Genomic DNA, 16,117 nt, shown 5'->3' on the forward strand with positions numbered 1-16,117 from the left:
CCAAGGCTGGCCGGCAGGCTACAGCCGAGCTCTATGCCTGAAACCGATTACTGTGTCGGTGGTGGTGGCTGAAGATCCTTGTCCGTGCCGACAGTCACTATATAAATTGCGTATTAGTTTCTGTACACGGGAGGCGTTCGAGTGATCGGAGGACGGGAAGTTCAATTTAGTGGATCGCAGTAAAGCTTCGGAACATTAGCAGGGATATTTTTTCCCGTGTCTGAGCTCTCGGTTAGAAGACAGCTTGAGCGGCCTGGTGCTACCGCAGGGGCAAGTATTCTACGCCAACCGGTGCTTTCCTGAGGACCTGGACGCCCTGACCATACCGGCGGGAATCAACAGCGCCGTGCTACTCTGCCACTACGTCCAGACAGAGGGCCCCGGCTTCGCCGTCGCCACGGCCCAGAAATACCAAGCCGCCGGTGTGCTCCTGTTCGCTCACCCTCAAGACATAGCCACCGCCGATAAGCTAAACGTTTACCCGCGGAGCTGGTGGATGTCCGACGAGGCCATCCGCCGCGCACACGTCCGCCGTAATGAAGACACAGGAGACCCGACCACGCCCGGCTACGCCTCCCGCTGTGAGTTCACCCTGATCCCTCGACGTGCAGTCAGATAACTCGCCCCTTACCTCGACCGTGCTCACCCCTGGAATCTGCACGGGTGCGCATCCATGCGGGGCGGAGAAATCGTCTTGGGGTGCTTCCTTCGCTTATGCGTTGCTACTCGCATCACTCCTCCTAACTTCGAAGTACTTGACGTGTCCGAGCACGCACTGCATTTTGGGCTGGTATGCCGTTCTATGCGCATATTGTATCACCGAATTATTCCACGCCACTGTATACTCTTCTTCGGCCCCACAATCGCTTAGTGTGTCACTGGAGAAATCTGTGAATAGTTCTCGCGCACAGGAAAAAAAAAAAAAACAGTTGTAATGGGGAATGTTCCAACCGTCACTTCACGTGCTCAGGTGTTGTCGCCTTAAGAAAGACCGTTCATCCACATACATTACGCTTCTTGCGACTTCGTGCATCTGCGCAACCTAATCCGATGGGGACTGGGGCAGCCGTGTGTTCCCCCGGTGGCACGCAGGGTCAGAAAAAGAAAAGCTAAGACGATACCATGCAGAAAAATCCTGCGTGAATTTCAGTATTAAACACAAATTTCCTCAGCTTCATATAATTCGCCTCTCTTGCCTTGTGCAAAGTAGTTGCGTGCAGCCTTTCGTTATGTTATGTCGCAAAACGTGCAGCTAACGTTGCTTTTGCCAAAAGTAAATAGAATCTCTTGCTCCGTAAAAAGTGCGGCGAAGCCTGCAGGAAGACGTCGCATCGAGGAATATTCTTAATTTCTTTGTATAATACGTATACTGTGGGTAAAATGTTCAAATTAATGCATGTTTTCAAGTCCCTGTTATCCAACAAGCATTTTCTAGTGTATATATATAACCGTGCATTCGTAGTTGCAAGCCCCCGGTACCAGCGCGGGGTCCGATGGGGCCACCAATGGTGGTGCCCTTCATGCGCGGGCGTTTCAAACCAAGCCAGTCACTGTGCAAGGTGCAACATGGCGCTGTCCGTAAGTTTACACGGGGTCACAGGGAGCTGCCTAAGGGCCTTCATATTTTGGTGTAAGACCGTCTATATGCAATTTCCTCTCGAAAAACTCCTTCCCAGCAATGCGCTTGTGTATTGGTGAGGCCAGCATTGAAGGGGCTACGGGAGTTGATTGATTGCATCGGGTCTTACGGTAGCGCTTAATGGCGCTACGTCCTTCATGTTTTAAATTAAGGCGGCTTATGTGACATTGGAAAAATGTTTTCTTGTGTGTGCAGTCGAAACTTATTTTAATGAACACTGATATAGCGATTACCAAATGTGACGTATGAAATTGGAAATTTTGTTGGCCACGATGAATTTACATGACACTTCGGCTGTTATAAGGAAACGGTAAAGGTTAGAACGAATGAATTTTAATCACTACATGTCTAAAAATAGCGCTCTAGCTAGCATGCAGAGCCAAAGCTTCTCCGAAAACTAGTCGATTGCGCAGAAAATATATGGGAATATTTTTTTGTCCTTCTTCGTGGGCGCAGCCTAGAAGTATGAGCGATTTGCAGGGGTTGGTTATGGGCACAAAAATACGGCATATATTTATTGAGTAGCACTGGTCTTTCTCTATAGTTCCATTCCATTAAGGACGGTAAGTGCCTGCTGCGTGCTTGTGTCACCTGCCGTTCTATATCAAGCTGTTTAGGTGCTTTTCAATGAATGTCGGTCATAGCGAATGAATTCTCGCTTCCAGTGCAACCTTGTTACTTCTTTAACGGATGTAGGCTATAGCGAATGATTTATCACCCCCGTGTGACTTTGTTATTCGTCTGTATTAGTGAAACCGACTTTAAACAAACTTGTTGCTTGGTGTATAGCAGTCAAGCCTACTATACAGTGACTCAGTCTCTGTAAAGTCGGCTTTCCCACATTAACTTTGTGTAAGGTTCCACGACGGCCACCAAAACAACAAAAATCCAGCAGGTTGGATACTATCAGATGTATGGGCGAAGATGAACGGCCCTAAAGAATGCTTACCCATTATCCCTCTAAACGGTAGTATTTCTTGGACAACCTAAATGCAAAAAAATTCGTCTGTCTGTCTGTCTGTCTGTCTGTCTGTCTGTCTGTCTGTCTGTCTGTCTGTCTGTCTGTCTGTCTGTCTGTCTGTCTGTCTGTCTGTCTGTCTGTCTGTCTGTTCAGCCAAGCTGAAAATGAAAGAATGCTTGATCAATAAGTGTATATAGGCAAGAATTTTCCACATACTAAAGATGGTGGCAAGCGTCGTACACGTAAACATTGTTCAGGAAAAAAAAAACAGGCATATTTCAGGCAAAGCGTGCGTACATAACTGAGAGTAGCACCATTGTTCTTGTTAAAAACACACGTGGAATTGGTGTTTCCGGTAGCATATTAAAAACAAGCGCTAATAACTGCGTTCATAGAAAAGAAATGAACAGAACGAAAAAAAAATGGCTCCAATCCACGCTGTGAAGGGGGTTGGAAAGCAGAGCTTTAAACGACACCCATAGCAATTTCCCTTGCGACGTCACTTGAATTCACTTACGTGGCTCTACAAAGAGTGAAACCAGAGATTCTGCCGGCCGTTACCTGGAATTCACGGGGGCGGCGTCCCAAACGCAGCAGCGTCGGCCACGGCAAGGGCTAGAGCGGTGGACGCTGCCGCTGTAGCCCGCAGTAGGATGGAGAGTTGGACGAGTTGGTAAAGCGACATGGTTGGTTGGAAACAGCGCGTTAAAACGGCATCACGTCCTGTCCGGTTCTTTTCTTCGTGATCCCTTTTTAACGCACTGTTTCCAATTAACCATGTCGCTGTAGCCCGGCCGTGCGTCTGCGGAAAGAAACGGAGAGGAGCGTCTTTTGAAGGGTGAGACAGCGGAACCTAGTCATCCCAACGTGCTAGCTCGAGCACCGCGCGACACAAGCGCAGACACCGAAACAATTCGGCATGTGAGTTTAGTGATCCCCATTTATACCGATTTCAACTAGTTAGTTTAGTAAGTTTGATTATTGCGAGAAAGCTGAAGGAACTTTTATAACCGCTATTTATCAGAACCAGTTGCTCCTTTCGCCTTTTGTAATACCTCTTAAAACACAACCGAATCGGTATTCAGCTATTTAGAAAACGGAGTCTCATTCGTGGCAAGCAGGCCGCAAATGGTAGCGTTTCTCTAGCGGCCAGATGTCTGCTTGAGGTCTCTGTTTCGTTTTCCCGCCCTGAAAACCAATCGTTAACGTATCTTTTCCATACGACCACTTAATTCCGTCAGGTCCGGATTACCCAGGAGTTGCTGTCGAACAAGTTACTCAAGTCGTTCGAAGGAAAGGCGCAATGGACGGGAAACTGCTCAAAACAGGCCCAAAGCAGCCGTCGCTAAAGCAGACAACAAAGCCGTCCCGCCGACGCGGCCGCCGGTGTGAGCAAGCAGGCACCTGCGCGAAGGGAACGCTGGGTAACCATTCGCCGCGCCATCTACACTGTGCTCCGTGAGCGAAAACCGCCCGTCCTCCGCAGCCGCGATGGGAGTTTCTCGTCCCGCACGCCGCGAAGGAACCATTGACTGGCAGAGGTAGAAAGCTTTGCTTTAAAACTTGGATAACATGACACAAATATCGTTTTACGCACTGTAGTGGAAGCATAGCAGCACACAAAGCCCTTAATCAAAATACCTGGTTTCGAATAAACACATCACGGCATGCGCTTTGGGGCCGAAGCGCGAAATTAACAGGTGACCGATTGTCTCCTGTTCGTCGTAAGGGTAGCACTCGCTTGTTGCGATTTACGGGGGTGAACAATTAAGTCACTTCAGTCCGGCACAAGCCTAGAAGGTTAAAAAAATCGCGCACACTCTACATACCCGCGGTGCTGGGTTGAATCGTCACTAGTGATAATTCCAACATAATAAGCAGAGTCCATTCTCAGGAGCACTCCGTCGAGTTTCATCGCGAAGCGAACGCGACCACACAATACAACACAACACAACACAACACAACACAACACAACACAACACAACACAACACGTTAACACAACACAACACAACACAACACACACACACACACAGACACACACAGACACACACACACAGACACACAGACAGACAGACAGACAGACAGAGCTTCGGCCGCCGGCCTGGGTGCAAAACTTCGTTCGGACATACAGTGCTACGTGAGGGAGCACAAAACTAGTTCACTAAGACGCAAATTACTGTCCACAGAAGATTGGAACCGTGGAGGGATGACGCGCTACTTGCCGCCATGATGTAAGCAAGGAGATAACAGGCATGCTACTACGCCGAACCTGCAATAACCACGCATCGCAACCGCCACCGGCACCGCGACTTGGCAGCTTTCAAATGTCGGCACCGCTTAAATTATACCTGTACATTTATAATTGTTTATGGCTTACGAAAGTGAACGTGCAAAGAAAGATTTTATGTGTTTCTTTGCGAGCTTGTGTACGCGGTTCTCGTTCTGTTGCTCGTCACGTGACTCTTGGCACATCCGCTCTGTCGCTGTTGACGACATCTCTGCTGGGTGACTGATAGCTTCATTTTTTGACTATTTACGCGATTATTTTCAAGGTACTGCCCCGGAGGCTGGTATATTCATTTTCAGCGGATGCCAAGCTACCTATTTAGACCAACTTAGGTTTTGTCTTCAGTGTCCCCTTAAGGCTCCATATGGGCCTAACAACGTACCCTCTCAGCTGAATTATGACAGCAGCCTTCAGAAGCCGACGGTAATTTCACCTATTTCCATTTGGCTGTGACGTCAACCCAGCAAACCCCCAATTCCCACATACCCACTCAAGGGTATCAGCCAATGACGATGACAGATCCCTCGAGATGGTCACGGTAAATTCAAAAATACCAACCCACAGGCCTCACATGCCCACTCGGGGGGATCGGCGGCAGCCGCGAGATGCCCAGGGCCGATTCATCAATCCCAGTCGACAGCGACGTCAACACACACCTATTCAACGAGAAGTGATGCTGCTCCTTGCTACACTCATCAGCTGCGCTCTTTTGCTGCATCCGTCATTATACTCCTCGTGATGCTGCTGTGCGAACGGACACTGTGCTTCGGGTCGTATCCTATTCTGTGATAAAACAGTGACCGCACTGGGACAGGCTACCCACTAATACTGAATGGAACGTTTTTACATAGAATGGCGCCTCGTGTGCTATTTGAGTGGACACGTTCTGATAGCTTCGAACTGTACGAAAGAGACATGTTTCCTGTCACCTTCCGAAAAGGAATGGGTACTCGCCACTTTTTTAACCATACAATGTGATTTTGACCCAGCTGCATTGAAAAAATTGTCCGTACAGCCGAGCGCACTAGAGAACCGACTTCCGGTGATCGCCGCTGTCCCCCAGAAAGTCTTCTGTATATGTGCGTAATTGTTTAACTCCTGAATTATCGTAAAAATATTTCAGTGACCTTTCAGTTCAAGGAGTTTGCGAAACAAAACACTTTTGTCTGTAATTTGCTATTGTGCGTATACTTCCTAGCTAATTAGCTCAGTGAAATTTGCAAGGACTTGAGCTTTATTCTAGCAGAACATGGGGCTGTATGTTTCCCTCCCGCGTTGTAGGCATCTTAATATTGTGTACAACGGGCATGTCATCGGTAGCGAGCTGCGCGTACACGCCGTCCTCCCTCCATGCATGCATAAACCAGCAACCGGTAATGTGCGTGTGCTGAGCCTTGGCTGAGACGTGAAAGGCACAGCGAAAATATCGCTCCGAAAGCCCTACAAGCTCAACAAGAATTATTGGCTCGCGTCCACCTTCCAAGCGGGCAAGTTGCTCTTCATCTTTAGGGATTCGAAGCTACTCGACGTGGTGGAACTTAAGGCAGCAACGGCGGCGACTGAAGGTTCTGCGACAGCGGCTTTCCCTTGTTTTCGCGCCCCTTCGCGCTTCTGTGTGCGTCAATTCTCCGTAATCCCCGCTCTTCTTCCTTCGAGCGACGACACGCGTCCGTTCCATAGCGAGTTAAAGATGTACAATTGCTGATAACGCCGCTACGCCCCCTTATCAGCCGATTGCGACACTTGTGAAAGAGGCATTGGTCGTGGCGAGGGGTATAAAACTTGGGGGAAAAGACGTCGTCGGTGGTGAGGAGGAGAGGAAAGCGGTGCCGCGTAAATCGGCTTCACCGGAATGAGAACTGGGAAGGGGGCGTGTTAGACATACACAGCTTCGCTTTAAAAGCACGCACGCTGTAGCTGTCAGGATGGCTTGCGAAGGAGAAATTACATGAAATTGCCACTTCCGGGGCAAACTATTGTTGGTGATTGTACGTACAAGCGCGCCGCCGCGTAGTCTCACTATGCCAACCGTAACCCGCCTGCTGCACGTTCCGCGTGTTGGAGCTGTTGGCCAGAAGACACTGGAAGCTGTTCACGCGTTGTACTGCTGCACAATGTTGTTATGAGTATAGTTTGGTATAAGTAAATGAGTTTCTGTGGGCTCTCACTAAGCTCTTTGAAAGAAAACTTAGATCGGTCCAATGGGCCACGGAAAGAATGCTAGGTGTAACACTTATATGTTGTATTCACTGGCGAGGCACGCATGCAGGCAACTATGTGAGTGCGCCATCACTCGTTTCCTCGAGCTCCGCGGGATGACGGTACTTGTCCGTGCTAAGCACATGTGTGTTGGACGTTCCAAACTCTATTCCACAGAACGCAAAGTAATTCCTCGCTTAGGCAACCCTTCTCGTCCATCCCTGACCGGCAGTTCCGGTTTGCCTAATGACTCATGCAACTGAGGCTGCAGTCGGAGCTGACCTGCAACAGTTTGTGGACAATGCCTGGCAACCCCTTGCTTTCTTTTCCAGCAAGATGCCACCCGAGGAATCACGCTACAGCACTTTCGGAAGAGAACTACGTCGCTTCCGGCACTTCTTGGAGGGTCGAAAGTTTCATATCCAGACGGACTACAAACCTCTGACCTTCGCCATCCGGTCGAACTCCACCAAATTTTCACCTCCTGAAACCCGTCATCTGACTTTCGTCGCGCAATTCACAACGGACATACGGCACGTGCAAGGGCAGGACAACGCTGCCGCGGTTGCGCTCTCACGTGTCGCCGCTTCAATCTCCAGTTCCCGAAAGTCGTCTGACATTGACTTCACCACCCTCGCCTCAGCGCAGCAAGATGACGCCGAAATAATAGCGCTTCCCGAAAATCCCGGCGCGCTGCACCTTTGTGAAGTAACCATTCTATTGTGTGCTGTCCCGTTGTTTTGCTCTGTTTCCGCGTCCACCCCGCGTCCACTAGACTATCGCACCCTGGAATACGAGCCGCACACCTGCTGACGCAGCGTTTTGTTTGGCCGGGCATCAAGGACGTGCGCGAGTGGATGCCTGGTATGCCAGCAGTCAAAGGTTCACTGACACACCAAGGCCCCTTTAGGGTCGTTCACGCCACCAAATGAACGTTTCGACAAGGTACACGTAGACATTTTGAGGCCCTGGCCTCCATCAAACGGGAACACATACCTACTAACTTGCGTCGATCGTTTCACGTGTTGGCCCGAGGCGGTTCCTCTTCCCGACATCCGTAGTGAAACCATCGCCAGCGCATTCGTTGCGGGCTGGGTTTCCCGCTATGGTGTCCCATCAACTATCACCACCGACCGAGGTCGCCAGTTTGAGTCGGCACTCTTCAATAACCTGCTGACCAGTCTTGGCACTTCCAGCATCCGCAGCACAGCGCACCACCCCATTGCCAACGGGCTCGTTGAGCGTTTTCACTGCTCCCTGAAGGCCGCACTCAGGGCACAGCCGGACGCCACCCATTGTTCCACATCCCCTCCGTTGGTTCTGCTGAGTATTCGGGCTACTTCGAACTGGATCTGCATTGGGCGCCCGCAGAGATGGTCTTTGGTGCGCTGCTACGCCTGCCAGCAGAGTTTTTCGCTGCTTCGGAATCACCACCGTGCCATGATCCCACCGACTACGGGACCAAACTGCGAGATTTGTTTCTGTCACTTCGTGAGCCCGCACCACGAAGCCAGCAGCGTGCGGATCCCCATGTGCCCATCGAGCTGGCGACGCCCCACTAGGTTTTCGTACGCCGTGACGCGGTGCAGAAACCACTTCAGCGCTCTTACGACGAACCCTGCCGCGTCATTCATCGTGCTGATAAGCACTTCACCACTTCACCGTGGATTTGGATGGCAGACAGGACACTATTTCTGTTGATCGCCTCAAACCAGCCATCATTGAGGAGCCGCTCTCTGTACAACCAGACGAATACCCAATATGCGGTTCACCCTCCGCAGCCGCCCCAGTCGCAACAGCCACCAACACCCACAAGACGGCCTTCAAAAGTATCCTTCCGGCTTACTCCACGGCTGTGCCACTAGAGTGGGGCCTCCTGTAGCATCATTGCCGAAGAATGCTCACTGCGCATGTGGCGCTGGCGCGAGCGGTCAGTGCTCCTAGGAACTCGACAGTTCGACCAGGCATAGCTGCCGCGCTGACGCATCAGCTGCTGCCTTCTGTTCTAAATGTGTTGTTCTGTGGCTCTGCGTTTTCATTACCTCGTGCTATCACAATGGTGATGATGATAAGCCTTCTTGAGGAGGAGCTTTTGGTGCGGAGAAAGGTGCGGAATGATGGGCGGAGTCCCGCTCACAAGAGGAGAGAAAAGGGCGGAATAGCGCTCCTATTCAAAGAAGTTCGCCTCCTTCCTTTCTGTAAGGATTGTTTAAACCTGATCATTATTGGTGTGCTTATTCGGGTGCTTATCATGGTGTGCATGTGTGGGGTCAGGGGCGCATTCTGCAGCGTTCGTCCAACCGTTCCTGATCCTGTCTGGGGTCAGTTGTATCCAAACTACTCGTATCACCCAAGTAGCCCCCCCCCCCCTTAACCGAATGCTATCACATTTGGCCCCATGCACGAACCCAGTAGGCTCATCTGAGCCACTGCCTCAATACACCGGCCCCCCTAACGAACCCCTTCACCTACCAATCCTTGAATCGGAAGTAGGGGCAGTCTTACATAACCTGCGATTCCAGTCAGCTCCCGGTGATGACCGCATTACTAATACAATGCTCCGTAATTTAGACGATCCTTCAATAAAATATCCTGCCGATCTGTACGCTTACTGGGAAGCAGGCACCCTCCCCCCTTCTCCGAATTTACTCACGCCGAGGTCACTCCCATTCCTAAACCAAAGAAACACCTCCCACACCAGCCTTCGGCCTATATCGCTAACGTCCTGCTTAGGGAAACTGGTGGAGCGAATAGTACTTGCCCGGCTCAATAACTATATTGAGGACAGTTACTTTCCCCACACATGAATGGATTCCGTGCAGGCCTTGAGGTTAATGACGCACACCTGCGTCTGTACATACACCTCCCCCAGCAATCCCCTCAACACGACTATTCGGTCATCTTGGCCCTAGACTTACAAAAAGCATTTGATCAGGTAACTCAAGACATACTTCGAGGCCTTGCCCGCATGGCTCCTGGCGAACGAACATACAATTACGTAAAAGCATTCATCTCAAATCGCACTGCACGCTACGAATTCAGCGATCTCCAATCCCCCACCTACCAACTCCCATCCATCGGCACTCCACAAGGCCTGGTCTTCTCCCCCTCGCCGTACTCTCCTCTACCTCTCCAGTCCTCTCCCCCTCTTTAATCTCGCCGTCTCCCACCTTCCCCCATCATGTACAGTATATATCCCTCGGCTATGCTGTAGTAGGTACGCTGATGATATAACCCTTTGGGTAACTGGGAGTAGTGAGGCGGATCTAAAAGCAACTCATCATGCAGGAGTCTCAGCGGTACAACAGGCAGCCCAGGAAGCTGGTTTAACATTCTCGCCATCAAAATCCTAACTGCTCATGCAATCAACCCACGGCACCACCCCTAGAACAGCACCCAACGTGCATCATATTTCTGGACAATGCTCCTATACTAACTGTGGATCGCATAAAAATACTCGGTCCAGTCATCCAATCCAATCGCCGAAAACACATCGGTCCTACACTCCCCCCCCTTTTTTTTTTTTTCATGTAACGCAGATCATAGGCCTCTTGAGGCGCGTAACTGCTAGAGGCCCCGGCCCGAAAAAGAACCTCTGCCGGTTCATCCAAACATTTCTACTGAGCCGCATTACCTACTCCCTCCCATATCTGTCCCTCTCTACCACGGAGGTCACCAAAGTAGACGGACTCACCCGTAAGTCCTACAGGGCTGCCCTCGGCTTGCCTCCTCACGTATCCTAACTATGGTTCATCTTGGTGGAATACAGAAGCGCTCAAAAAAACAAGGAAGAAGGAAGAAGAGACAGCACGGCGCTTACTCGCAACTACTCGTTTATTGAAAAACATACAAATATATACCATCCAGAGTACACGTGGTCGGATTCCCTCCCCCATTATACACACCATTACATCCGACCACGTGTACTCTGGATGGTATATATTTGTATGTTTTTCAATAAACGAGTAGTTGCGAGTAAGCGCCGTGCTGTCTCCTTGTTTTTTTGAGCGCTTCTGTATTCCACCAAGATGAACACATACCAACTAGCCCAACTTTCCGTTCTTCTCCTAACTATGGGCCACCGGCACCCACAACTACGTGGTCGAACTATTTGAAGCGCACCGGAGGAGTCAGATACATCGCCTAGCTAAACACACACCTGCCAACTCATACTTAATGAGGCACAGATACATATTCCTCTTACATTAATCCGCACTGCTCGCATTCCACCAGATTACAGAGAGTGCATAACAATCCGCCCACCCGTCCGCAATATGAACCCTATTTACCATACTGCCAGATGAGCTGCTCGAGGGCGTGCCCTCGCCTCCACTTTCACCCCCTCGTCAAACATCATCTACGTAGGCGCTGAAGCACGCAGGCACAAACCGGCTTTCACTGCCGCTGTCGTCTCCTCGCCGACTACTACTCCTCTCACGTCCCTCAATTCCCACCAGAACCCCACATGTTGCGGAAGAGTTGGCCATAGCCCTGGCGATCGCACATTGGCCTTCCCCTGATCAAATGTTATCCGATTCAAAAACAGCCATCAAAAATTTTGCTCGCGGCACTATCCCCAAGCTAGCCTGCAAAATTCTTCTTCATAGTCCATCCTCCAGCATCCTACCGACCTCCTCTGGTTAACGGCACACACGGGACTAGATTGCGCGGAGTGGGCTCATTAGGCAGCACGAGCAGCCGTCACCTGTGCGCCCGACGAGACCCCGTCAAGGTTACTCTGCCAGGGACTCCCGCACCACTTATCTGGAGGTTACTGACTACTACCTCCTCTCTCGCGGCACGCTACTCCCGGATCACCCATCCCTAACCCCCTCCGAGGAACGGCTCTGGCACCTCCGTCAAACTGATTTGATTGATTGTAGGGTTTAACGCGCCGACGCAACGCAGGCGACGAGGCGCGCAGTTGGAGGGCTCCGGATTAATTTTAACCACCTGGGGATTTTTAACGTGCGCCGAAATCTCGTACACACGGGCGTTTTTGCTTTTCGCCTCCATCAGAAAAGCGGCCGCCGCGGCCGGAAATCGAACCCGCGACCTCGTGCTCAGTAGCGCAACGCCTTAGCCACTGAGCCACCGCGGCGGGTGCCTCCTCCAAACTGAATCACTTCCAAATGGGGCCCTCCTCCATCACATCCAGCCGCCTACCCCTCTCCCCTCTGCCCACACTGTGGCGCTAAATACACACTGCAACACCACATGTGGGCCTGCCCCTCTGACCCCCACCCCACCATAACCTCACCTGACCACTGGACGGAGGCCGTGGGCCGCTCGGACGAAGACTCCCAGCGCCCACTGGTCGCCCGAGCACAAGCGGTGGTGGCGATCCCCAAGGCCGGTGGTGCGAATAAGTTTTTATCTCTCTCTCTCACCTTGTAAATACATAGTTAGCCAAGAGTTTTTTTTGCTAAAGACCAGTCTTTCGTGGGCTACTTAAACGCGAAAATTTTGGAGGTATATTTGATGCAAGACATCAGTAAATCAGTGATATTTTCACTGTTCTCTTAATTAAAAACACATGGCTGCTCGATATTTGCGATAGCAAATAAAAAAATACGCATTAAAATGTTCTGATCTAGAAATACAAAAAGGGCTTACGGGGCAGTGCTTAAAGTTCAAAAGTAACAAAAAGTTCCAATAGATGGCGCGAGCAGTGGAACGCGGCAAAATTGAATTGACTTGAGGAAACCTTCAGTTAAACTTCAGAAGGTTGTGTATCGGTCGCCGAAGTCGATGATCGCTGATCTGGTGAAGCGGCGAATGGCTGGCTCGTTGGCTGACGGCACGTAGCCGACGACGGTCTACTCTAAGCAAACTCAAATGTACAAATGTACAAAAGTGACACGTAACAAGAATAATGACGAAATAGTCCGGGTGAGTGATGGTAATTTAATAAGGCGAACTTGTGCCTCCTAGTCACTCAGCGAAGAAGTTGCTTCCTCCGGCCCACCACGCGCTAGACTGCCGTTCTCGATCGTCCAGCTCGGTCCACGTGCTCTCGCGCGCCACTGCCCGAGACACTCTGCTCCTCCTCGTCGTCGTCGACAGTTCGTCGGCACGCGCTGAAGACAGGTGGCTGGAGGCGTTCCCTTCGTCGTCGTCCTCTTTAAACTTCTTGTACACGTGACATTTGCCCCCCTCCCAAGAGAGCATCGTCCCGATGCGTAAAGTCACCGTATGGTATGCTGCGTAAATGGCGGGGTCACGTAGCGCTGAGGTCACAAAAGTCGTCATCGGGAGAAATAAGGCTTCATGCGTACCACGTGGACTACTTCAGGTTGTGGCCGGCGGCGTGCTCGAGGAGAAGGGCAGGACGGAACAACTTCATAAGTCACGTCGCTTAACTTCCTTTGCACTGTATAGGGCCCGAAAAATCGCCGGAGCAGCTTTTCCGATAAGCCCCGTCGACGAACCGGCGTCCATATCCAGACTTGGTCGCCTTCTACAAACTGCACGTGTCTATGCCTGAGATTGTAACGCGCAGCGTCAAAGTTCTGTTGTTGCCGTATCCTCTGACACGCAATCTGCCGTGCGTCTTCGGCGCGCTGGGTGAAGTCGAAGGAAGGTGCAGCGTCGTCCCTTGAATCGTGAGGGAGCATGGCGTCCAGCATGGTAGAAACCTCTCGACCGTAAAGAATCTGGAAAGGTGTCATCCGCGTCGTTTCCTGTTGTGCCGTATTATAGGCGAACGTGATGTAAGGTAGAACGACGTCCCAGGTCTTGTGCTCGGCATCCACGTACATGCTTAACATGTCGGCAATTGTTTTATTCATGCGCTCCGTAAGCCCGTTGGTTTGAGGATGGTAGGCGGTCGTTCGTCGGTGGGATGTGCCACTCAGCGTCATGATGGCGCTCACCAGCTTGGCTGTAAAGGCTGTGCCTCTGTCCGTGATAACGCAAGCAGGAGCACCGTGTCGAAGCACGATGTTTTCAACGAAAAATTGGGCTACTTCTTCTGCAGTGCCCCGCGAGACAGCCTTTGTTTCCGCATACCGGGTCAGGTAATCTGTAGCCACGATAATCCATTTGTTACCTTGCGAAGATGTTGGGAAGGGGCCAAGCAGATCCATTCCAACTTGTTCGAATGGCCTCGCAGGTATTTGAATTGGCTGGAGCAAGCCGGCAGGTCGGTTCGGGGGCATTTTGCGTCGCTGGCAATCCCTGCAGGTACGGACGTACTCCCTGACAACGCTGGACAGCCTAGGCCAGTATAATAGCTTTGTTGGATCCTTGCTAATGTTCGAGTGTAGCCCAAGTGACCGGCCGAGGGTTCGTCGTGGCAGGCTTGCAAAACGTCTTCTCGCAGGGGAGTTGGAACTACAAGCAAGATGCTTCGGCCGTTGGGGGTAAAGTTTTTCTTGTAGAGTACGTTATTAATCAAGCAAAAGGAGGAAAGCCTTCTGGAAAATAGCCTAGGTGCAGTCGAAGTGTGTCCCTCCAAGAAATCAATTAGCGGCCGCAGTTCCTGGTCTTTCCGCTGTTGCTTTGCAATGGTTGTCGCCTGCACCGCACACACAAATGAAACGTCGTCTTCTCCACCTGCAGGCTCAACGGGGGCTCGTGAGAGACAGTCAGCATCGCTATGCTGCTTTCCAGATTTGTATTGGATAACCATGTCAAATTCCTGCAGCCTCAGACTCCAGCGTGCGAGACGTCCACAAGGGTTTTTCAAATTTGCTAGCCAGCAGAGCGAGTGGTGATCGCTCACAACACTGAATGGCCGGCCGTATATGTATGGACGGAATTTGCTTGTGGCCCAAACAACCGCTAGACATTCTTTCTCGGTTGTTGAATAGTTCATCTCCGCACGGGACAGAGACCTACTTGCGTAAGCAACCACTCTTTCGACTCCATCCTGTAGCTGTATAAGAACGGCTCCAAGTCCGACGTTGCTTGCATCGGTGTGGATGATCGTAGGAGCCTCTTCGTCAAAGTGGGCTAGGACGGGTGGTGTCTGTAGGCGATGTCGAAGTTCGTCGAAAGCGACTTGCTCCTTGTCGGTCCACTGGAACACAACGTCATCCCGGGTAAGGTGAGTAAGTGGGGCCGCTATTCGGGAAAAGTTTGCGATAAAGCGCCTGTAGTAGGAGCAGAGTCCTAAAAACCGTCGAACAGCCCTTTTATCAACCGGCGTGGGAAACTTGGAAACAGCTGCAATTTTATCAGGATCTGGACGAACTCCATCACGGCTGACGACGTGACCTAGAAAGCGTAGTTCCTTGAATCCAAAGTGGCATTTTTCTCGCTTCAGTGTGAGTCCGGCGGACCGTATAGCCTGTAGCACTGCGGACAACCGCTTGACATGCTCGTCAAACGTCGGCGAGAATACAATCACGTCATCCAGATACACCAGACATGTTTGCCATTTTAGCCCGGACAAAACAGTATCCATCATCCTTTGGAATGTTGCTGGTGCAGAGCATAGTCCGAAAGGAAGCACCTTAAATTCGTACAAACCGTCTGGCGTGATAAAGGCTGTTTTTTCGCGATCACGCTCATCCACTTCTATTTGCCAATATCCACTTTTTAGGTCCATGGATGAGAAATAGCGCGCATGCCGCAACCTGTCGAGGGAGTCATCGATCCTTGGCAAAGGGTATACGTCCTTCTTCGTTACGTGGTTCAGCTTGCGATAGTCCACGCAAAAACGGAGGCTGCCGTCTTTCTTCCTGACTAACACGACAGGTGACGCCCATGGGCTCCTTGACGGTTGGATGACGTCGTCCTTAAGCATTTGTTCGATTTGGTCCCGTATCGCCTCGCGTTCTCTTGGGGATACACGGTATGGATTCTGGTGAATAGGTCTCTCAGCTTCGTCTGTTATGATGCGGTGTTTCACTAGTGCAGTTTGACGGACGCCTGATGTCGTGGAGAAGCAGTCGGCAAACTGGTTCAGCAGCTCGTAGAGAACTTGTTGCTTATCAGGTGGCAAGTCAGGATTCACGTCAACGGCGGCAGGAGATGTACAATCGCTAGACGTATCGCTCTGTAGTGCAAAGCAGGCTTGCCCGT

At 51.0% G+C, this 16,117-nt stretch overlaps 1 protein-coding gene across 1 annotated transcript in view; it reads left to right on the plus strand.

The window, feature by feature from the left end:
- The window catches only part of LOC144155133 (glutamate carboxypeptidase 2-like), a 94,547-nt gene that overhangs the window by 21,808 nt on the left and 56,622 nt on the right, over window positions 1-16,117 (plus strand). Inside the window, exon 5 of the mRNA XM_077686395.1 lies at window positions 269-581. Coding sequence (XP_077542521.1) covers window positions 269-581 — 313 coding nt within the window. The remainder of the gene's footprint in view (window positions 1-268; window positions 582-16,117) is intronic.

The sequence above is a fragment of the Haemaphysalis longicornis genome, unplaced genomic scaffold (genome assembly GCF_048455015.1).
Source record: "Haemaphysalis longicornis isolate Haplotype H1 unplaced genomic scaffold, Haemaphysalis longicornis Haplotype H1 scaffold_1, whole genome shotgun sequence".
NCBI classification, from domain to species: domain Eukaryota; kingdom Metazoa; phylum Arthropoda; class Arachnida; order Ixodida; family Ixodidae; genus Haemaphysalis; species Haemaphysalis longicornis.